Source organism: Watersipora subatra, chromosome 9 (assembly GCF_963576615.1).
Source record: "Watersipora subatra chromosome 9, tzWatSuba1.1, whole genome shotgun sequence".
Taxonomy (NCBI): Eukaryota; Metazoa; Bryozoa; class Gymnolaemata; order Cheilostomatida; family Watersiporidae; genus Watersipora; species Watersipora subatra.
In genome coordinates this window covers 53448251-53473468 of record NC_088716.1, presented here as the reverse complement: position 1 = coordinate 53473468, position 25218 = coordinate 53448251, and the positions used below count along the sequence as shown (strand labels likewise).

Sequence of the window (25218 nt, the reverse complement as noted above, 5' to 3'; positions counted from 1 at the left end):
GTAACCTTCTCGACCTTACCATCTCTGCTGTGCAGTCATAATTGTGGCTACTTGCAATAAATAGTTGTGCATTTAACGTCTTTTGGTCACATGGACATTGCAAGTCTGTCCTCTCCTAGTCAAACTAATCTGCAACAAGGCAATCATGGTAAGGTCTCCATGCTACGCGTGTTTAACAACGCAGTTACTAACACAATTGCTTCCTTAGAACTCTCAAGATAAGATGAGCTCTATAATACAAATCTTCCATGTTATTACACTCATGAGAATTATAACGTGTGTTTTCATATAAATCATTTCTCTTTGCGTGTAAAACGTGTTATATGCAAATAACAATGAAGCCAGGAAATAGCTTTATAATCATCAGACAGAGCATGTAAACCTTGAACCTTTTTATATAAGTTTCCTCTGATTTCTCCCACGATCACGTTTAGCCTTTAACGCTCCTAAACTTTAATACACGTGAGCAGCTTTGGATCACGCTTGCACCAGGTAAATTGCTAGTTTATTGCAAGAGCATCCTTATTAGGAAAGGATAATCAATTTCGAATATCAGCAATTTAAGCTATTAGAGAGATACAAACCATTAAAAGTAATTTGAACATACGTCTGTACACAGACATCACGATGAGCTAATACACAGATTACAATGTGAGATGCTTCACAGAGTGGAAGGTCAGTTGTATATATAGACTTAGGGGCTAGATGGCACACAAACTAAATTGTGAGATAAGCCATCGAAAGATTGATTCAAAATACAAACCCAATGGTCAGCCAATAAACAGATGCAAGAGTAGGTAATACGTAGAGTTGAAGGTTGGCTGTTAGCCCACACGACCTTATTTACAACTAGCAGTTATATCCACAGTAGATTTTGGTGCTCTACCAATATTACTTGATTTAAATGCAGCTAAATAAAACAATGACTTTCAGGAATTAATTCAACCAGCTTAGCCGATACTAAGGCCTTCAATAACTTTTATCTTTGGCCAATAACACTTCAGTCAATATCATGATTATACCTGAGCTAATACTACAATACTACAATAAAACAAATGACAATAGTATCTACTATGCTAGTACCAGCCCTCAAGGTAAATGAACAAAGTTGTTGTTTACTAATAAAGTTTGTGTGAAAAGAGGTTCTTTACATCTCATTTTGACCCTTTTCACTTATCATAACTCATACATGTAATAATTATGTGGCATAGAGTACACAGTGTCTGAAACAGTTTGCAGGTTTTTTGGGTTTTGTATGAAATGCATCTTGAGGCTGGGCAGTGAGAACCAGTTCTCATGCTATGCAAGTGATTTGCTGTACAAATCAAATGGCATCATTAAATATTCCAAGAAACATCAGAACAAAACATCTTTTAACTTTATTAATATTATATGCACTTCAAACTATTGATCAGGGATCGTTTGCCTGTTAGTAAATTACCATCGTAAGACATAGGTGGAGAAAATTGTGGTCAGCAGCAAGGTAGTTTATTTGAACAACTAACATGCACAATCACATGTAATGCAGTTTTATTGATAAAAAGTTCCTCATTGTTGCTGCAAAAAAATTGTCTATGTCCTTTTTGTGATAGAAATATGCAAGCAGACAGATAATCTCTTAAATGGAAACCCAGTTCTTCATGAGAAAACGTCCAAAACTTTGACTTCCGAGTTTTAAGACTTCATGCATTACACAAAATTGATATCTTGATTTGATGATACATCTAAATTATACACTGAAGATTTATGACAAAGTGACAATCAACTTGCAATTTGTTCAGGAACCTCTTAAAGTAATTTATTTAAAGGTTGACTTGCAACAAAATTCACATTACAGTTATTTGGTATCAAAAGATTCACCATGTCTTACTCTGTTGTGTTGTAGGTGCCAAATATGTGGGAATGTGATTACAAGCTCTCAAAAGCTAAAAAAAAGCCGCCGTAGAATGGAATCTCTTTATTTCAATGACGTAACCACGAAACTTGGTTATCGTCTTGTCACGTATGTTCTCACGTGAATTGAAAGGCCAATACAAAGCTCAATATAAAACTTATCGTAGTACTAGTTTATGACAAACACTTCGGGTTTTACCGAAGACCCCGTATCAAATATAGATGCTCGCTACTTTACAGTTTTGTTTCGGCCTGGTCTAATTGGCAAGTCGTAATCTGATTATGTGACCCAATACTTCGCAAATAATTTTTGCAGCACTTTTCGATTATCACGGGTGACCAACAGGCTCGTCATGATTATCAGACAATGATATGTACTCCTTCGAGGTAAGGTTAAAATGTTTAATGAATTTTTATGGTAAGTTATAAGATATCACTGCTAAAAGTGACAGCATTACGATGACGATAAAACTGACGCGTAAGAACAATAGACATAGTTTTATTGAATGCGTGAAGTATATTTGTGAAAATATTTCGACGAATAAGGTTGCATGAAAGTGTAAACAGAAACCATCTCTCACAGCTACATCACATTTGAGCCGTTTTGTAAAGGGAATCCAAATTACGGCGGTCTCATGGGGCTGCGATTTTCTGTTCGTTTTTTAGCTTTTAAGGGCTTGTAATCACCTTTCCACATATTTTGCACCTATAACACAACAGTAAGACATGGTGAATCTTTTGATACCAAACAACTGTAATGTGAATTTTGTTGCAAGTCAACCTTTAAGAAAAACACCTATGTGATGCATAAATTGTACAAAACGATTAACATAAAATGACAAACATCAAAGAATACACTATCAAATACCTATTAAAGGTACGGCCACACTAAATGATTTTTTTGTTGACTAACTGAAACCACGACATGAACAAAAAACAGAATTATTCGGCCAAAATTCACAGAATTGTCTGAGCTGTGCGAAAACGAAACACTTAATTATCTAAACAAATTATTAGCGAGCATGATTCTAGCAGCTTTTACAATTTATATAGTCCAAGACATGTATTACGACATACAATAAAAGTACCAGCACAATTCGACTTGGTACATACGATGCAACTGCCTAGATTGTGCTATTGTTGATTCTTTATCATTCAGACACCATGGCTACAAATCGCTTTTTTTAATAATAACAATTTCTTTTTTAGCAAAAGTAGTAGTGCTTTAGTAAAAGTTCTGTTGTAGAAAGAGTTGTCGTCTTCAGCGCAATCAAGTCAGTTGCATCGTATTTGCTATGGGAAATCGCATTGGTATTTTCTTTCGTGTCACATTATATGCCTCAGACTATATAAATTGCAAAAGCTGCTAGAATCGCGATCGCTAATAATTTGTTTAGCCAATTAAAAGCGTTTTGTCGACAATTTTAGTGTACATGCCTAGCTCAAACAATTCTGTGAATTTCGATTGAATAATTCTGTGTTTTTCGTTCATTGCATGATTTCGGTCAGAATCGATGAAAAAATCGTTTCTTGTGGCCGTACCCTTAGGGAGTTATCAGAGGAAAACTGATGACTCAGCAAATCTTGTAAAGATGTGCATAACAACTTTTAAAAATCACTTTCAAGTTTCTCTTCTACTGAATCCGTACCACTTACATTGGTGTGTCCTGAGTCAGCATTAGCCTATTTGGTTAGACCCAACAAGTAAATGGAATTTCATACAGGATCGTGTATTTTGAACATGTTCCTAATTTTAGCCTACCTCCTTTGATAGGGAAACTTGTGCTCAGAAGGCTCATTCACAATCAGTGGTGCTGACTGGCACACAGCTTGTAGCTACTTGTTGCTACTTCAAAAAATGTAGTGAAGGAACCTGATAGAAAGTAAATGCCAATATGCATCTTTAGCTGTTATTTTATTTGTTTTTATTATAGTTCACCTCAGTAGCAATACTCCAGTCTTGTATCGAAGTTTGTTTCAATTTACGAAGGTTGTAGTAGTTACAGTAGTCAATACTTGAATTTACCAATGATTACATAAATGTGTAAAGTGATAAGTACTAACTTGAGACAACATAGACAAAAATGTCTTTGTTTAAAATAGTATTTTAATAAAAAATCAAAACATTTAACCAATTGATAATACTTGCTTTCAATTTGAAAATAGTGCTTAATCTAGTTTTGCTGAATTTCATAGTGTAATAATGTGTTGGGAGCCAGCCCTGTATCCAGGCTGGCTCGATTGTACGGCTCAACTCATGGATAGTGCCAGGCGATAACAAAAAAGAAACTGGCGCCACACTCGGTAAAGTAAGGTGGAGCTTATTTCGCAAGAGCACTATATAAGCGAAAGCCGCATGAGAGATTGAGAGCACCTTTGCACCTTCTCTATACCTGTATGTTTTATATACAAATATATATGTCTTAACTACCACTTGCAGTTATTCTGAGATTGGTGTGGTGCCGTAAAGTAGTCTTTCAGGCTTCCTTTACAATAAACCTTAATAAAAAACCTGTCGTGTGGCGGGTGTCTAGAAAAGTATTACAAAGATGAAAGTTTGATCAGTTATATACCAATTAAATAAGTACAATTTTGTGTGGAGACCTTGTAAAATGATTTCAGTGTGCACATCATAGACCTATTAACTATAGTTAATAGGAAAGTTAATAGGTCAATGGTGCACATAAAAATCTGGTTTACAACTGACAACGATCGGCGCCTTATCTTGCTTTGCCTTTTCAACAACATAAACAACAGTCTTATGTATATTCACACCATGGAAACTGCGCACTCATTACAAAGAAATGTTTTTGTGAGTATTCTGGCATCATTACAATACATACTGGGCTATTGCGGTCACACTGGTCTGATTGGGTGGTTCAGTGTGAAGATGATTTTCAAAGGTACTATGCCTTATAAACATTGTGGTTCAGTTTGAAGATTATTTTCAATGGTACTATGCCTCATAAAAATGCGGTATATTACAGCATTTCTTTGCTTTTATTTGTGTCTTTACATCTTTTGAACAAGTGTAAGATGGAATATATACATATTTTTACGATTGTTAATAGACCTTTTTGCATAACTATTCTCTGAAAAACTTTGTTTCTCTTTTGTCTCCCATAAAATCAGTTTTCTAGGCCCAGTTCCATATTTGGCGTAATAGATGCCAAAGTGTTGCGTATTTTCGAGCTTACAATAATTGTCCTCTTTGTTGTTCCTGTTATAGGGTGAAAATCCATTCCAACGAGTATCTCTTTTCACTGCTGTCTAGTGTAAGGACAGACTGCAGCCAGCTACTATCTTTTTATATTCTAATTCCTTTGCGTTGCAGCAAGAAAAGTACTACTGAGTATCTGCATGAGCTAATAACTCCTCATATTGTACTTTATTAGCTAATCCATTTGTCGAAGTTTAATGGATTGTAAAGCAGGTTTTTCTTGATTAACATATTCATGAATAGGTTGAGTATTAAAGGTAAACAAAATTTTACTTGTTATGATATTTATACTATATCATTTTTCAAAAGCTTCATTATAATGGAACCTATTCCCGTATTGTCAGTCATCCATTTTTTTGCTGCCATTGTGATGTCATATCTGTAAGTTGAGAGTGATTTTTGCAATGAATTAACTTGCTGAAATATGGCGATTAATGTCTGCAATTTCAAAAGGTCAGCGACATAATTTTTGTTATATAGTTAGACCTCTTTTTTGACAGGCATCAAATCACTCCTCTGTCATTGTTTTAGTTTACATAAACAATCTGAGATGCGCAATGCCATCAAAAGCTATTGGCCTTAATGGATCCCTCTACTATCTGTTGCTGGACAACTTCAGGGTGTCCTCAATAGCTAGTGCTCAAGTGATACAATTTTGATACAAAGTAATACAATTTTTATACATTGTTTATATTTTAATTGAATTTAAATTTGTGTAGAAGCAAGATTAGTGGAAACATCGGAGAATCCACTGGGAGTTGCATTGGTCAACAGCCGTAAGGCTACGAAGACAGCGAGTGCTTATGATATTGTCGAGTTAGCTCAAGTGGTGAAGAGAGGTGATGAAGGGGTTCACAGCACAGCCTGTAACAAACTCTCTGTCATTGCTGAGCAAATCCGCTTTTTACAAGAACAAGCAAAACAGGTATTATTTTACATGCTTATGACTTGAGTGTATACATACGAGAACTCATTAATTCCTGAGATGACAACTCTAAAAAGCTGATGAGATTGCTAGAAGGGTGAAAAACTCTAAAAAAGCTCCGATAACTGGTTTTGTTGCTTTAGTAAAGCTGGTCTCTCATCTTCTGTAATAGTACAACCTGCTTTTGTTGAATACTTGACAAATCAGTTGTTGTTTTGTGGTTTTATGCTCCCAAATTTTTGCTAGCTGAATGCGTTCCTTGCTAGTTGACTAATATCAAGTAATTTGCTATATATTATCATGTGTTGTACATGTAGGTATTAGAAAAGGCAAGAAAGGATGCTGAGCTGCACCACGCTGCCTGCAACATCGTCAAAAAACCAGGAAGCATTTATTACCTTTATGAGCGAGATAGTGGTCAGAAGTATATTTCTATCATATCCCCAAAGGTGAAGTAAATTTGTACATTGGACATATTTATGTTGGTCTCTTAAACTTACTCTGCCCTTGTATTCAGTTAAATTGAAAAATTTGCATAGACAGCATGGATAAGTACAGAGGTGCATGATTATATTTCTAATGCATGATATACAATGTCTATGTAGTAACTTTGGCTAATTCCAATTTATAGAGAACAATGCCTAGCTACAGTATCTGAATGCTTAGCCTGACTCTCTTCAGACTTCCGTATTCTCAGCTGTTGAGGAGTACAAGATTTTTATGTTTTAATGACAAAATCTTTGTGTTGTTTTTTGTTAGCCAAGGATTTGATTGGCCTGAAAATTGTGCTTATTTACGGTAATGTACATACTCAATCTCAATGTATAAGGCTTAGAGTATAATTTTTCTTATACTCTTCCTATTCTCACCCTGATGCAGTTTTGTTTACAGTTTTTGCCTACTTCATTTTCAAGTTCAATTTTAGTCTAATGTAAGACTCAAATGTTAAACTAAGACACACATCTGGTTTCCTGAAATACTCAACACGCTGCATCACTTGTAGGAGTTACACACAAGCATACATACATCACTTGTAGGAGTTATACATACATCACTTGTAGGAGTTATCCATACATACATCACTTGTAGGAGTTATACATACATGCATCACTTGTAGGAGTTACGCATACATCACTTGTAGGAGTTATACATACATCAGTTGTAGGAGTTATCCATACATACATCACTTGTAGGAGTTATACATACATCACTTGTAGGAGTTATACATACATTACATCAGTTGTAGGAGTTATCCATACATACATCACTTGTAGGAGTTATACATACATCACTTGTAGAAGTTATACATACATCAGTTGTAGGAGTTATCCATACATACATCACTTGTAGGAGTTACGCATACATCACTTGTAGAAGTTATACATACATCACTTGTAGGAGTTACACACAGACATACATACATCACTTGTAGGAGTTATCCATACATCAGTTGTAGGAGCTATCCATACATACATCAGTTGTAGGAGTTATACATACATACATCACTTGTAGGAGTTATACATACATGCATCACTTGTATGAGTTATCATACATCTATCACTTGTAGGAGTGGGGCTCAAATGCTCCTAAGAAGTATCACGGAGGCTACAGACTGGAGATGGACCGAAGTTGGACTCCCATAGATGAGATACATCAAAAGGATGAAGAGATTAAATTGTTAGGAACTGTGTTCAACTCACAACAGGGCATTGTACGTGCTGCCATAAGCATGGACTCACATGGCCCTGCTAACTAAGTTTTGGTATACTGAGCAGCAATGCTGTTAACCCTGGCAGTTGAACCTATATTTTAATAAGGGCCAGTTTTCCACTTAATCAGTTCATGTATGCTTGCTCATTTTATATTTCACCTTATCAATGTTCTGGTTAAGCACTTTTTGCTTGCAATCACTTAGCTTTACCATTACCTCCACGTTATGGCAGATTTTGAAGTGTTGCAGCATTTATTTTATTCTCCAAAGCTTTTTTATTGTATTTTTTGAGTCAATCATTTTGCAAGATAAACTTAATTTTAGCTTTTTGTGCTTATAATTGTAATGATTTATTATTCTTGCAATAAACCTGACTGTCAGAAGCAGCAAGCTATTGTTTTGTACTGAATGGTGATTTAAAAAATAACCCGTTCGATCACCGGTGAGAGTTGTCTCATAACGGAACAGCAAAAGCCCTCAGCTTAGTCGAGAGATTAAGTAGCCGATATTCATCGTAACCGCGGATGGCTTTGGATTGAACTTGTTTCGTAAAAGAAAACATCCGGTGTTAGGAATAGCGATTTGGCAGTGCTGCGATTATAAGCCTTGGCCAATTTAGTTGGTAGGTTAATGCTACTCGACTGGGTTACATCTGAAGTGTATTTGGTGTACCTAAAATTAGGTTGATATAATAAAAACTAGCTACATGCTATATTTGTAATTAATTTAACGCAGAATCATCCCAAACGATTTATTTTGATGGTAGTACTTTTGAATAGAATGTTTTGAAGTTTATCTATTCTACTAATGCAGTCTAGTAAATTTAGTCTTATGATTAAAGATTTTTTATATTACAGCTGTTGTATGTTGCTTTAATATTAATCAAATTAGCTTCGCTTTACAAAATGCGCGCATGGTCTGAATATAAATTTTAACCTCAACTTGCTTCTTCCGTCTTTAGCTTATCACAGCAATGTATTTCTTAACATACTTAACTTCTTAACATACATTATTCATAAGAATAGTTTGTGTTTTAAAAAGTTTGACAGTTGAAAAATAATGCTTGAATCATTTTGATATACTATAATACCTTAATATGAATTCAATCTTTGACGTTCATAAGTAACCAAAAACCTCGCGTAGTTCATACCACACATTGCGCGAGTCAACGACGTGATATGGTGCAGTGCCTTTTCTGTACTGGGCACTGTTAAAATAATTGTCATAATTGTTATGGCCATGGACGTTATTATGTTTTTACTTTCATTAATATTTTACCTGTCTGGTTCTAGATCTTCTCTGATGACAGTTCTCTGGAAACAGTTAGCTCAAGAATTGAGCCACTGAACCAATTTGATCATGTAATTAAGTTCAATAGCTTTTAGTCACTGCAATGAGTGAGGAGACATTGGATGAGAAATCAAAGCGGCTTGCCAAAGCACCCAAAACATTGAGAAAGGTTTGCACTTCATGACCCAGTTGTGTGCATCTTAAAATCATAAATATGGAGTATAAAGTTTAAAAAACTAATAATCAACAAAGTAAAATGTTTAAAATATGTGGGTAAGAACTGCACCATTAAGTTAAAGCTGAACTGATTGCATAAATTTTTACTGGCTATTCGCTTATCAATTTTATTTGGTTTTAGTTTTCTTATTCTTTTCAGTTATACAGTGAAAAACTTTGGAATTTTTTCTATTTTAGGTTGCTTTGCCACATATCTTTACTTGTTTTATTTTTGATGCTGAAACACACTCACTATGTTTATTAATTTTTTTCTCTACTCACTTATTGTTTATTTGAATGCGTTTCAAATATTTGAGTTTTGCTACCTTCATGCCATTTTACATATGCATATTAGTTTTTCTGATTTTGTCCCGATCTCAATGAGAACTTAATAGACACATTACAATTTTCTCAAGTCATCACAATTGAAAGCCACTCATAAATCGCGTGCTTTCACCAGTAATAGCTAGATTTTCATCAACCTAACAGATTATGAATAGAATATGTTGCTGTGTAAAAGTTCTGCAGCTAATGTAAAACAATTTTTATTTTGTAGGTGCTCATTGCTGAGCAGGCAACAGATGAAGCCCGAATATCAGCTGCCATAGAGATACAGAGATATTTAAGAGGGCATCTTGTTAGGTGAGTGATAACTCTTTGTGTGTGTGAGAGATAACTCTATGTAGCTACAAATGCTCCATTGGACTTCTTTAAACCTTTTATTATTACAAAATCAGTGTGTAGGTTGTTTACCATCAATATGTATAATCAATTTAAAAACACAAGTGCTTGTTTCAATTCATGCAAATGAACAGTTGAATCCATTGCCAGTTTTTAGATGGTATTTTTTTCTACTAAAATTAGATCATTACTCAGGAAGGTCTTGTCAGAAAATCTAGCAATTGGCGGTAGCCATTTTAAATTTGTAGCATTACAAAGCGTGAAACCTAGTCGAGTTGAGTGTTAAAATAAAATAACTTTTCAATTCTGCAATAAAACACTTCTAGTGATGATATGATATACTTATACATAAAGACTTGAGAAAATGCTCTGAGGGTTGAATCTAAAACCTATTACAGATTTGTCATTAGCAATTTTATATTATTACTACTACAGGTTTAGTCTTTTTGATGACCGCGTGCTTGTAGATCACTCGGACCGGAGCTGTATGTTGCATGGAAAGCAAACCTATTGCAGCCAGATGTTGAAGGAAGGCCTACTTCTGCGCGTAGCCACCACTCTACTCGACATGATGTTTCCAGGAAGGGCGCCCGGTTTACTGGACCATCAAGGTTTTCAGAATCTCGGGTACAAACCATGACTTCACACCAAGCTGCTTCCAAAATTCAAAGACTTTGGAGAAAACACATTGACATGCAGGTTAAAACAAGCTTACAATGTACATAGCTAACAGCTGGCATCAATGTATATATGAACTGCCAAATTAGACAGAGAAAGAGGGAAGAAAGCGTTTTAATTTAATTTAATAGAACTAGTCTTACCTTGACATACTGTCAATCTTAACGCAAGGGTTGTACACTGCTAGGCTGCTAATTAATTGTCTGCTCTTGTCATTAAGCTCTGCGTGTGAGCCAGTATTCAGTTTCTAAAGCTACTCACTCCTTGACAAACTAGATGGCCAAAACATTCATGCTAACAAATTGTTACAAATGTAGGTTTACAGGTACTACAAGGACCTGATCAGCTTCAAAAATCAAGGTGACCCTGCGGCGATGCTCAGATGTGTGAACCCGAAAGAGGCTGCCCTGTTGGATGCTGCCTCCGGGACTCATGTTAAATTCAGACTGGCTGGAGTGAGTTCTACGGCAACTGCGTCTATCAGTGTGATATTTTAAACACTTTCTATTAGGATTTAGTAGACTGGTAAAAACAGTAGTGCTTAATTTAGTTGGCTTTAATTTAAATGGTAGGCTCAATTTGTAGATGCACCAAGTCATACATGGTTTGTAGATGTGTTTAATAAGATTTACAGTTTTGATTAGTAAGATATTTGATACAGCTACATGTTTCCAGCATGTAGATGTGTAAAATATTATTGCTATGCTCTAATCGTATAACATATATCATGTCTGCTTTACAGGTAAGTTGAGAAAGACAAAAAGACGCAAGCTATTATGTTTCTGTAAAAAACTGTCTGTTTTTGAAACAGACTATAGAGTATACAGGAAATAGTCTTCTTATTATTCATGGAGATTTAAAAAACATAATCAAGATTAATATATATGTTTTTTTTTCATTTCTTTGTTTTAGAGAATTAAAAGTTGATATAAATAACAGTACATATGTTAATTTTATGCTGAACAAACTACCGTAATTCTGTTTTTTTAAATTCATTTGTCTTGCTTCATAAGTGTGTTCACGCTGCTGCTTACAATTTTATCAATCTTGAATAAGTATAAGCGCTGACACCCTTTCCTTCATAGTTATATTGAACACAACTTTCGTTCTTTCATTCCATAAACATAAAGTAGTCTCCTTTAGGTATACCTCTCCTAATATTTGCAGTTTTTTTTCCAGGATCGGTTTCCACCTAATATATACTATAAAATATACACACACCGACCTATTCAAGACCTCTGCGCTAATGCTCCTCGTGACTACACCAAGTCTAGCAAACTCAAAGACATGAAGTGCAGCCACAACAGAAACTACATCATAAATAATCCAGGTATGTCTATATCTTGATTTACTACGCCCAATGATGATATACTATATGAGTGTAATAATTTACTTTATTGTAAGTACATCATGTACATTAACTGGCAGCCAAGATAGGGTGAAAGAGAAAAAACCTTTTTTAGATTACAGCCTGTAGGTTGTGTGTATACCAATAGCTAGTGAAAGCCAATATTTGGTAGCCGCCTCTGTTTCTGGGTTGGCTTTTGTCATCTTTTTGTTCTACCTGCAAACACTAAACACACTCTTTAGTAAAGGTGTTAGCTTTGTGTGACAATTTCCTTATAGCCCTAAGTCTAGTGATGTCAGCAAGCTAATAACAGTGATATCTATATAACGAAATACTGTACATCACATTATTTGGCCAGGATCTACTATTCACCAATGCTATGATTAGGTTCAAGTCAGCCTTCATTACTTGGTGCATACATAATGCTATGAGCGTACATCCGACTCTGTGAATATCAGCAGGAGTTATGCTCACCTGTAATAGACTAATCTACCTGAAGCGCTGACCTGTGTACTTGCTGCCTCACCTACTACTCTTACAATGTGTTTATAAGAAATTACATGAAGCAGAATAACCTGTTCCAATGTAGTAAGAGTTGTCCTACCTATCATATTTTCTTGTTGCTAAAGTTGGTAATTAACCCGCAAGCATATCACATTCTCAGTTTGACTCTTGCCAGTAGATAGCGCAGAGGACTGGTACAGGAGAATAGAAAACAATGGCTGGAGGCTTGTATCTGACAGACTTATTCCACACATGCTCAGTGACCCTGTGACCTGGTCTACTCATAACAAACCTGTCAGGAACTTTCATCATACAAAAGTGAGTGATGAACATTATAGAGCACAATAGAACCTCCTCTCACGATTACATCTTCTTCTATATATATATATGAATCTCAATGTTTGTCTTTTTGATTTCTTGTGCACCCGATGTCCAGTTATAGTTATTAAAAGCCAGCAATGAAAAATCTGTATCACGGAGGATTTGATCTTGAAGCCTCCTATGCACAAGGCAAAAGGCTAACCCATTAAGTTACATCGGATGCAATGGTTTCATTGGGCAGATTATCATTATATTGGTTAAGATAAGCATAACATAGCGAGTTTGTGTAACACGCAACATCACTAAAGCCTGCTCTCACGGCTCTTATTAGTAAGTTTAGCAATACATATACTAGCTTACTCAAATTGACCAATGGCAACTACATGATCTGCCACTGTTTATAGGCTGGTTTTTAATACCTGTGCAACACCGAACATTTGGCTAATCAAAGTATAATTTGACCTAAGATATGACCATACACTCAAAGTAATTTCTAAACATACGATGTTGAAAGTTTCTTGAGTCAATGCAGTTTTATGGATTAGACTATATTTCACTTTTGCTTCAGGTGCTTCTATATTTTTCGAACAACATTTATCGGCACTTACCATCTTGAAAATTAGTTATTTTTCACATCTTAGCAACTTTCTAAATTGTCTTTATAAAATTATGGATCACCTGAAAGGCCCATCATCACCTGTGTGAGTAGCGGTAATGGTGAAAACTGGAAAAGGGCCATGCTTTCTTTAGAATTATGGTGTGAGATTATAAAAGGAAATACAAGCAACGATCTTTCTATCTATTCTTTGAAAAAATTTAAATGGGTTATCGTAAAAAAAGCAAAAACAGCACAAAAAGTCATGAAGTGACTGCAAGTGAAAAGTCTGAAGCTAAAAATAAAAAATAATGGAAGAATAAAAATTTAGTGTATAACCCGAGTTTATTTTAAATTCTTGTAGTCTAAATTAAATCAAAGCAAATCAGTCAGCACATTTCTATTATCATTATTTCTACATACCGCCTACATTATCTATTATTTCTACATACCGCCCGTTTCCTCTATTGTTAGAGTTATGCCTTCATTTGTTTGTCTATAAGATAAAGTTACAATAAAAATCCTTTTATTAGTTGTGTTTTATTAAATTCAGTTTTTTTACATTTTTTATAAAATACATTTGTTTTATTGCAATATGGATTATATACAGTATTTATTATGATGTTGTCATAGATGTTGGAGTTGAAGAATGAATTAAATGAATTAGTCTTTTTATAGGAATACTTGATCACCAAATGAGTCTGACAATATGCCTTTATTCTAGAATAAATTATAGTAGTATGTCAAGGTTTAATTGTGTTATGTATAGGAGATAAGAATATACATGTAGCTCTCTTAACTACTTTATTAGAGGTTTGACTGTACTTTATAAGGATATACATATAACTCTGTCAACCACTTTATAAGAGGTTTGACTGTATTCTGTAAGGATATACATGTAGCTCTTTCAACCACTTTGTTAGAGGTTTGACTGTACTTTATGAGAATATACATGTAGCTCTCTCAACCACTTTGTTAGAGGTTTAACTGTATTCTGCAAGGATATACATTTAACTCTCTCAACCACTTTGTTAGAGGTTTAACTGTATTCTGCAAGGACATACATGTAACTCTTTCAACCACTTTGTTAGAGGTTTGACTGTATTCTGCAAGGATATACATGCAGCTCTTTCAACCACTTTGTTAGAGGTTTGACTGTACTTTATAAGTATATACATGTGCTCTCTCAACCACTTTGTTAGAGGTTTGACACTTTTCTGTAAGGATATACATGTACGTCGCTTTATAGGAGTCAGGCTACTATTAATGAGTCAGTTATTGGATCTTTTTTGCAGATTTTTAACCAGATCACTCCCTATAGAACTGGCATTGTCTATAAAAAAAGAAGGATTCAATACTGTTAGTGTTGATAAACATGTATTGGAGTTGCCTTCTTTTTTCATATCAGCTCATTTGCGAACCATCTAGTTTTTGATATGTTCACACCTGCTACTTTAAACAATTAGATATTATTGTTTTAGCATCAATTTCTTTTATGCAAACATAACACTATATATAATATTTCTGACCGAGTAAGCACCGCATTACATTTGCAATTCAACAAAACCCAACTTTCCATGAAAAATTCTACTGACTATTAGCAGACTGTTAACAGTCATCTAGGGCTGACTTCTAAGTATTCCTAAATAAGTAGTAAACTATTGATATATCAAGTAACTGATGTTGTATGGAGAGATCCTTGGAATCCTGCATTGAGATTTAATACTCATGATTACGCTGAATATTAACGGTTAATAATATTTTGCTGTATTGAACTTAGTTCAACTTAAATCTAACAAAACCTCTGCGCTTTGTTATAAACTAAAGATAGTTAGCAGAGTTAACAGAACCTTTACTCACCTTCACAACCACTGAGCTGCATGACTCACTGGCTGTACAACACTACAGTACGATGGGTGTCAACTCATACGATACTGATAGCTGTTTAACAGAAATACTTTGTGACAAGTAGGCAAGTACTTTGTACAAGCAGAAAATCGTTTCCAAGGTCCAAAGGTGCAGACACAAATAGTAGAACTTCTTTTTTTGTAAAAATTTGGTATTTTTTGTGCTCACATTTGTCGGGGTTGCATCATGTTTTGTCTAAGAATAGAATGATTGCTGCATCCTGTTCAAAATACCATTAAAAACGTATATTAGCCTAAGCAGATGCCGTATCTGCAAAAAAAAACCACTGTCAGTCTCTTGAAAGCATTGAATGAAAGGTCATAGATATTCGTATGAGTTTATGTTCTAACAAGGAGGTTTAATTTTGAGTAACGTTTTGAAAGATGTCTGCTATGTTTGTCCTTGAGAAAACCTATTCGGTAACACTACTGCATGTCTATAATATATCACGGTAATAGCTTAAACTTTGGGATTAAATCTGATTTTCTTTTGTAAACAAAGAGTTTTAGAGAGGGAGTTGTCCTACAATTAGTTTGGGTAACTATGATCTGAAAACGCTAAATCTTTAAACGCTGTTGCATGCGTTATGCTCGTACTCTAAGGTTTTGGTAATCTGTGCGGATTATCTCTTGTTAGTTAATCAGGTATTAAAATGATGGATTAACGCTAAGTCTAGTTTACCTAAAGCTGTAAATGTGGTGGCTCTAGGGGTGATGAAACCGTGTATGGGTGGCATTCTACATTTTACTAGTGCAAAGACTTATAGACTTAACTAGTGATAACCTATTAATATACTGTTGTTAATACCCACTGCTTCTACATCAATAACATTTATTTACTAAGCTAACAAATCCAGCTGTTCATTTACTCATTGCTGTTAGTTTAGTGAGCCTCACTTTGTCTCTGTTGATATTACTCTGTTTTCCCCTGTTCTCTGTTCTTCAGAAAAAATCATTTTTGCTGAAGCATGAACCGCAGTTTATTGTGGCTAGTACTTCGGTAGTATGGTGTGCCGTGAAAAATCATCGAATGTGATAACTGTACATAGGATTAATCTCGTGTGCCAGTGGGCAGTTGATAGTTACAGTTGTTGGAGTGTCAGTCTACCATGCTAAAAGTCAGGAGTTCGAATCTTGTACGGGGCAATCTTTTTCATCTTCCAACTATGGCTTCGGATGGATGGGCATGACTCATCTTGTAGAAAAAATTCTACAAAAATGATCACATCTGGCATACAAGGCGAATTTTATGAGATGATTTTGACACAATGTGAAGTGACTCGATTGCCGCTTTTTAGCCCTTTCAAAGCTAGGGATGCGCCATTTTTAACTTCCAACTATGGCTTCGGACAAACAACAGAGTTTTGTTGTTGCATAAGAGTGATTTCGTTTGTCTCAGGTCATAAGTAGCTAAAGTTAACCACAGAATACCTGAAATTAATGCAAGACTGGCTCACAAGGAAATATTCTAATGGAAGCCAACCTGGATGTTTTTGCATTTAATAACTAGGATAACATTAGGCCCACTTGACTTTGGCGGATTATGGCAATTGTGCTACACTGTCGGACTTGACACTTTGCCACTTCTTGCTGATGGTTAGATACAGAAGACGTGATGAAGAGAGTCGATGAGGCCAGATTCTTAAAAAAACGTTAATTAATCGTTTTCCGGCAGGTGTTTTAGAAAAGCAAAATTAATCTTCTGTAATAACTTATCAAATCCCTACTCATGCATGTTGTAATTAGCATTATAATCATGTACTTATTGCAGGGGTGTATGAAATCATTGTACAGTTTTTATATATTTAATCATTGTATTCAATCAAATATTGTTGGATTCTAAATACTGAATGGTTAAACTCCTTCATACATCACTGATGTGTTTAAATTCTCAAATACCAGATATACACGGCGTGATGATTATATTTTGTACTTACGAAAAGATACACTCAACAATTGTATTGCTAGTTCTTTTTATCTTTTGTCAAAAGAGATAAGATATACATGTATAACTAAAGTAAAAGAGATAAGATATATAACTAAAGTAAAAGAGATAAGATATATAACTAAAGTAAAAGAGAAAAGATATATAACTAAAGTAAAAGAGATAAGATATATAACTAAAGTAGAAGAGATAAGATATAATTATAACTAAAGTAAAAGAGATAAGATGTATAACTAAAGTAAAAGAGATAAGATGTATAACTAGAGTAAAAGAGATAAGATGTATAACTAAAGTAAAAGAGATAAGATATATAACTAGAGTAAAAGAGATAAGATATATAACTAAAGTAAAAGAGATAAGATATATAACTAAAGTAAAAGAGATAAGATATATAACTAAAGTAAAAGAGATAAGATATATAACTAAAGTTAGTAGTTTCAAGTCTTTTTTTTATAAATTTTGTTTTTTGTGTTTATGACATCACATGACCACCACATAAAAGTACTTTTTTTATTTATTGACTTTTTTAATTTTTTTTTCTCTGGTAACACCATTTGTAAAACATTTTTTTTATAAAAATAATTCTGGACTAACCAATAAAATTATATATATATCGTACAGGTCTTACGCATGCAAGATGTAGAGAAAGCAAGAAAAAGAAGAAAAATAGATTGGATGAAGAAAATGTGAGTAACTTGTATGTTTCTCCTCTTTGTGTTGCTTCAACTTCCTTTGTCACTAATGTTATGACACGATAGACTGTAATAACAGTAGTCACTACTGATACCTGCGAGGATCATTGTCGAGTCTCTCCGCATTGCCAAACTTGATTGAATCTTGGCAGCTGGAATTCTTTTTCTTTTCAATGTTCATTGTTAGGATATTCAGAAGCCTCTTCCTGTCAGTGGCTCGACCTTGTAGTAACCCTAAAAATGTATTCATTGAATGCCTTATGAAGCTTTATATTGTTTTAACTGCTGGCATTTCTAAAAATGTTTGTTTCAATTACTGTTATTTATGACTGAATGCCTTTCATGTCCATTGTATTCATTGCGTGTTCATTATATTATCTTGCAACATCCGCTGAAGATGTTGCAAGATAATATACTGCAGATATTAGATATAGACATCTAGCTAGTCTATTTTAATCTTTATTGTTCATTAACTTTAGAAAATATATCTACAATTTGTTAGGTCGGTGCTAACCGGTGGCTGCACTAATAACACCAGCCTCCTAGCAACCTTTTTCAGAAACAACCTAGAGATTAAACGTATTTGAAAAGAATTTTCTTCTTGTCATTCCCGGATAGTCATGATTCTGTACAAGAACTTGCTGGAACATTGGAATCAGTTTTACTTTCGTTTGTTCAACAATTATGTTTTATAAACTTATTTTATTTTGAGATGTTCTGTTGTTTTTAAATGGTACAGTGTGAACTTTATTTGAAAACATAATCAGTGTCAACTATTAAACTAAATGCAACAAAATTACAAATGAATATATTCAGCACTGCTACCTGTGAGCCTACCATCGCAGTAATGCTGGTGAGATAACAAATTAGAATACCTGATGTCTCTAGAGCGATTTACTCGTTATCACAACTCTTATTTGCTCTACAGCAAGGTGACAGAATTACATTGTGAGGTTTAAAAAGCTGTTTAAAACTCTGCACGGTTTTACCAGGTACAGAGATGGAATGCTGCAGGCCAAGACTACCGACCCAGAGACAATGGCACTGGTGGAGGGAGCTACGTCTGGGATGGTAACCACATTAGAACTCGAAGGAGAAGGCGCCGTGGCGGAGTGGGAGGTGAGGCAATGCATGGGTTGCACTTGTTAAGCTTCTGCTATAAAACTATTGTTACTAAAGATTAGCTTCAGAGTAATTTTACCTTAGCTTATAATCTTACAGGTTGCCTCGCTGAAAGTCTGAGTCTTTATTAGGATAAACAAAATGGAATAAAAAATGCAATTGTGCTATGTGAAATCTTGTGAGAGCAATTGTCAAGGTCATCTGTATCTTAATTTTTTGCGCATGTTTATAAAAAGTGGTTATAGTTTTTTTAGGTTATCTCAGGTTGTGCCGAGTCATACAATTTAAAAAAAACTGACATTTGCACAGATGAATTTACAATCATATAAATTATTATTGGATTCCATGAAGCTATTCATCATTAAGTTGTACACGATCATATTTAAATTGAAATATATATGAAACTCCCAATGCATGTATAGCAACAAGACTAAAAATATTGAAAAAACGAATCGCATTGTAAAATACTTCAGAGTTGTCCTCTCGGTGACAACATGACTAATTTCAAAATTCTTCTACATGTATAACGAAACACATACATTTGTACAAGACAAGGCTGCATAGCCCATTGCTAAGACGTAACTAGCCAGCTAGTTGTTTTAAACAAATAATTACGTGTATCTAGTATGTTTTTAATTATATTATTAAGAGATTTTAAGATTTGCACAGTGTAAAGCAAGAGTAAACTTTTCAGAGGTTTATTGACTGCCTCAGTGAACACTGAAAGTTCTGTGACAGGTGAGTTTGCTGAACCTCGAAGAAGCAGTTTGCATGAATTTTCGAGAGATGGTTTTGCTCTTATTTTTTTCTGCCTGGCTCCATACGATGGTTTGAACTGTTGATAAATATTATTTGACACCCAAATCAGACGATAAAAGTATTGTTAAGATGGCTACTCATACAATTTAAATATTGCAAATTACTTGGTGTGTGTTCTATGTAGTTTAACAACTTCTGTCTGTATAAAGTATTCTAGTAGGTTCTAAAATGCTAAAAAGGTCAATCTTTACACTATTACATGAAGACAAGATTTTCAATGAATTACTTGCAATGCTGATGTTGACTTTCGTAAAGGTGAGACAACAGCTTAATGGTATGTGGGAAACGCAAATAAATTTTAAAACATTGTCTCTGGGGCATTTATTGCTAGTTTTCTTATAAAACGTGAGTTTTCTCTGGTTGAGAAATATCAGCCCACGTAGTCTTGTCACTACAATTTAGGCAGTTTTTACTTAGCTTTTATTTGATAACTCCAACTGCTATCAGAGTTTTATATGGTATTTGCAAGTGTGATAAAACGGGTTTTAATACACAAAGCCATGTCATTAAAATTTGGGTAGTTATTACTTGAATTTTGTTTGATAACTTTAACTGCTGTCAGAGTTTTTAGTTCTATCTGAGTGGTATATGTATCTATTTAGTTCTATCTGAGTGGTATATGTATATATTTAGTTCTATCTGAGTGGTATATGTATGTATATATTTAGTGCTATCTGAGTGGTATATGTATATATTTAGTTCTATTTGAGAGTATATGTATATATTTATTTATATCTGAGTGGTATATGTATATATTTAGTTCTATCTGAGTAGTATATGTATATATTTAGTTCTATCTGAGTGGTATATGCAAGTGTGCTATCTGAGTGGTATATGCAAGTGTGCTGCGCTGCAGGTCGATGAACTCCTTGAATGGACGACTAGTCTCAACTATGAAGATTATGTCGTCTCTTGGAAACAAGTAGGTACGACATCGCAGTCCGAAAATCCAGCAGATAAGAGACGTTTTCTTACCTCCAATGGCAAAGATAAGCTAGATCTCATGGATGAAGTGATTTCTCCGCGAGCCACGACAAACACAGCTCAAGGTCACAGTACCCTTCTAGAGCAAATCCAAACCTGACTTGACTACAATATTCATAATCCAGACACATTTGTTCATTTTTGCAGGATTCACATAGATCTCTTCATCATTCTTTACGTGCGTTTATGCAAATGTTTTGTGTGAATGCTATGTGGTGTGCATACACATGATATACATCTATGTGGTGTATATACACACGATATACATCTACATTGTGTAATAACACACGATATACACCCATGTGATGTGCATACCAATGCTATATAGTATCTATGCGATGTGCATGCACATAGCGTATGCATGCACCGAATTATAAACTATCTGATAAAAAACTCAATGATTCTTAAATTTACTCATATTTTTAAAGATTGTTGTAAGAATATATACTTGAAAACATACAGTACGTATTGACACCAGTGTACATTGCTATCACTTCTTAGGAAATAAGAAACAGTACCGCTTCTGCTGATGCAGTTAGGGAAATAATAAAAGGAGATATATCAATGAGAAGTAAGAGTGAATCTGATATTCTATTTGCTGCTGATTTTACAAATACACCAGCACCTATTACTGCTGCTGTGGTGATCTTATATGTACTTCATTGTCTACAATTATACTATCAGGTCAATGCATATGCTGTTATATGATAATCATATGCTGTGTTTCAAGGACTGACATCATCACATGCTCAGCATGTGGTTTTCTACTAATTTTCTACCGATCCTATACTAGCAAATGACGGACATACTAGTAGATGACACACATATATCTAAAAATACAAGGTCTCTAGCTTGTTCAGCAATAGCGAGTGACACTTCCAAGGAAATAACAGACAAAAAGATTACTAGTATAGCTTAGCTTTCCTTAGATTCTCTATACTTATGACTATCTGTATCCGCTGATCTATCATCTGTCTTATATAATAATATTCAAAAAATATATCTTACATTTCATTACCAGTCATCTTCAAAATATATTAATGTTATATTTAGTCATGCTAAAGTTTGCTACTTAGTCTAGAGGTAAAAGATGCCAAAGAGATCATTTTAAAGTTACATGTAGCTGGAACATGAAAGCATGCTTGGTTGGTCCTTGCATTAGCCAAGGACATCTCTCACTAGGTTGCTCTCTACATCAGAGGAAAGGCAGGGTCAATATATTTGGGAGAGGGCACTGGTGCAAGAGCTGCAATACAGTAAATCAGGGATCAACTCAAGTACCCTGAATGATACTCAAGGCTTTTTACTTGAGAAATAAGTAGTTTAATGTAGGCCCTTCTTGCCACCAATAATGCCCTTTTCAGGAAGTGAATCTTGACAAGTTGTTTCAGGCCAGGAGATTAAGACCACTTTGTGAATGGCCAAAACAAACAGGCCTGAACCATTTAGAGTAGTAACTTATCACAGAGGGAGGGGAAAACATTGAGAAAAGGGGGAGGGAAAGATGGAAAGTGGAGAGGGTGAGGAAGGAGTAAGCAAGGGAATGGGAGGAGATTGAGAAAGAGGAAAGAAAGAGAGGATGAGAGAATGGGAGGAGATGGAGAAAGAGGAAGGAGAGAGGATGAGAGAATGGGAAGAGATGGAGAAAGAGAAAGGAGAAAGGATGAGAGAATGGGAGGATATGGAGAAAGAGAAAGGAAAGAGAGGATGAGAGAACGGGAGGGAGGAGAGAGAAAAAAGTTAAAACAGAACAACATGGTGCAGTTGGCTCCATTGACATCTTGCTAATGCAGTTAAAGAGTGATACACTCATTTGTTCACAACACAATCGTGTTTGTTTAGAGATTAACTGTCTGTGGTACTGTAATAAATTAACTACTTTCTGACCAGCTCGATCTAGACTCTTTTAATCTGAATGAAAAATGTGATGAATGTGGAAAGGTAAACTATAATCTTCAAATACAAACAGGTTATCAAAGGCAACCTTCCCTACTTACCTCACGAAACTTCACCAAATGGTATGGCCACTAATTTTTATTGGGTCTTTTCCAGGTCACCTGTAGAAAACGTCTATTGTGTGTAAGCCACTGATAAGATCTTGTATGTTTGTTTTCAACCAGAGTAAAAAGAAGGTGAAAAGGCAATGCTTCAAATTCTCAGAATAGCCAGCCAAAATTATTTGCTCTGATAAGGTTGTTAAACTGAGGAAATTGGCTATAGCTTCATGATGATTCCACTAGCCTTAGGTCCCATGTACACAAAACATCTTCTGAGGGCCCATTGAAATGGTCACAACTCAATAAGTTAGATTCCATGAAACAGTACAAGAATTAGTTATATGAGCTAATTCAGAAACAGCCAGTCAGCATTCACCAGGCGAGGCAAGACTGAGTTTTTATGCACTGAAGATATTTTATATAGGAATTGTTATTCCTTTAGAAAAATACCTTCAGCTTAGAGCTTTATATGGTCGAAAAAAACGACAAGCAACCACATTTTACAAACTTTAGATGATTTTTGTGTTGAAATCAAATGAGGTCATTGAACTAACAAATTGCTGATAGCATTTTAGCTGGTTGTTAGTCGGTTTCTGTTGTTATTATCAGTTTACAATGTCAGTTATGATTTCTTTAGTTTATTATATTTCAAAGTGTTGTAGCAATCAGTCTTTTGCAGTTCTAGTATAAAATTACCAATACGCTAAGTATAATTTTCATTACAACAAACTAATATGATTGATCGCAATATGAATTACTACACCAGACCTTGAATACAAACTGGATATCACTCGTTGCAGTTAAGATTATCAAAAAGTACCGTTTTCACTTATTGGAAGATCTTTAACCCAGCCTGATCTTTATAGGACAAGTATTGTATAAAGTGATTTTTAAAAGTATGATATCTTTATAGCTTTATGAATTTTTATGACCTGATGATAAAACAGAGAGTTATAGTTCAATATCTAGTTATACAGTAAATGCTAAAAGGGCGCTACATGTACCTTTCCTCTCCTACTATATTTTATCACACTCATCAGGTATGCGAGACAGGAAGTCATCTAGTTTCTAGGTTTAAGATAACTTATGAAGTGTGGGTGAGACAGAACTAAGTGATTAGATATTCATTGCTTGTCTCACAGTTTCCATGAGTATATGAGAGAACTTTGTCAGAGAATGGGGCTGATGGAGCAATAGCCACATCACGGATTACATTACTTCTGTGACACTTGTACTCAATTACATGTTATTATGTTCATACCTGCATTATGCTAATCACAACCACTTTCTAGATAAAACGTAAACCTAGCCATGGATTATCATAGACGAATATATACAAACCGCAGAGCTTGCAAAAATTCTTCAAGTAGGTAAGAGCTATACAGGTGCAAATGGGCCAAGGACTCTGAGGGTCTTTTGTTTTGCTGGTATAAGAGGATGGGTTGATGTGGTTTGTTGAGAAACTGGAGTTGAGTAATACTGCTTTACTATGGTAACAATATTTCTCATTAGAACAAGAGCCAAGCTGAAGCAATGACAAAAACTATAACAAGTGCTGCTCATCATGCTGCATATCTGCATTCCATTGCCTAAGACGCAATAGTAGAAATACACTGATAATCTGTTTTACATCCTATTTTGAAGCTAATAAAAAAGTATGATGAAAACTTCTTTGTTATATTTTTTAGATTGAGTAGACAACTCCAAGAAAAAGTTCTGTATATAGCTGGAAAGTTATCAAATTTTGAGTCAACTGTTTACTTTTCAACTAGTTTATAAGCCCAGATTTTACCACCTGCTATAGCAAAAACAACATTAAGTTTATTTTTATACCATGGGATCAATACAATCCGCATGATTTGTGATTAGAAGAATGAAAATTCAATTGAATCAATATAATGTGGTTAGTTACTATTGTAATTCAATTAGCCGACTTTTCAGCACAGTGCCTTTTGTAACTATGCATGCAGCAGGAAGCATAGAAATGGACTCTTTGTTTTAAATTGTGTTATGTTTGGTTGCCAATCTCCGTAAACATTCCTTCTAAAAGGTGTAATTGTTTAGCCTTGGAAATTGTCCCTAAATAGCTTGTTAAGAAAGCTGCAAGTGTGAAGCCAATGAGCGCAATGAACGAACAAGACAAAAAGGATCTGAAGGAACTGGCTGAAATACACTGCACTTTATGCAGATCGGCATGTTCCTTTCTAATCTCATGCAGTCATGCGACCCCCTGATCCTGGAAATGATTAAAAGAACGCATTTAACAGTTTCGCGTGGCATGAATAGCTATAGCAATAGTGAAGAGCTGGAGGTACAAAATTAGAACCTGGAGGGATATACATGTAAATGCACTAGTGAGGCCAACACTTT

The 25218-nt window shown here is 34.8% G+C and overlaps 2 protein-coding genes across 3 annotated transcripts; both read left to right on the top strand.

Annotated features, from left to right (window-relative positions):
• The first annotated feature begins 7 nt into the window (after positions 1–7).
• Positions 8–8135, top strand: LOC137404260 (uncharacterized protein C1orf50 homolog). Its single transcript, XM_068090437.1, has 4 exons — positions 8–148; positions 5833–6038; positions 6356–6487; positions 7606–8135. The coding sequence occupies exons 1-4, from the start codon at positions 91–93 to the stop codon at positions 7792–7794; spliced, it is 585 nt and encodes a 194-aa protein (XP_067946538.1). The 5' UTR covers positions 8–90; the 3' UTR covers positions 7795–8135.
• A 191-nt stretch (positions 8136–8326) lies between these two features.
• On the top strand, positions 8327–21353 carry LOC137404162 (protein MFI-like). Of its 2 annotated transcripts, none has more exons than XM_068090319.1 (10): positions 8327–8371; positions 9042–9208; positions 9812–9897; positions 10404–10635; positions 10932–11069; positions 11794–11944; positions 12645–12784; positions 17856–17920; positions 18919–19045; positions 20724–21353. In XM_068090319.1, exons 2-10 carry the CDS (start codon positions 9143–9145, stop codon positions 20949–20951), a joined length of 1233 nt encoding a protein of 410 aa, XP_067946420.1. In that variant the 5' UTR covers positions 8327–8371; positions 9042–9142; the 3' UTR covers positions 20952–21353. The 2 variants fall into 2 exon arrangements, with proteins under 2 accessions (XP_067946420.1, XP_067946419.1); XM_068090318.1 differs by having other exon boundaries at positions 12642–12784.
• Positions 21354–25218: the final 3865 nt, after the last annotated feature.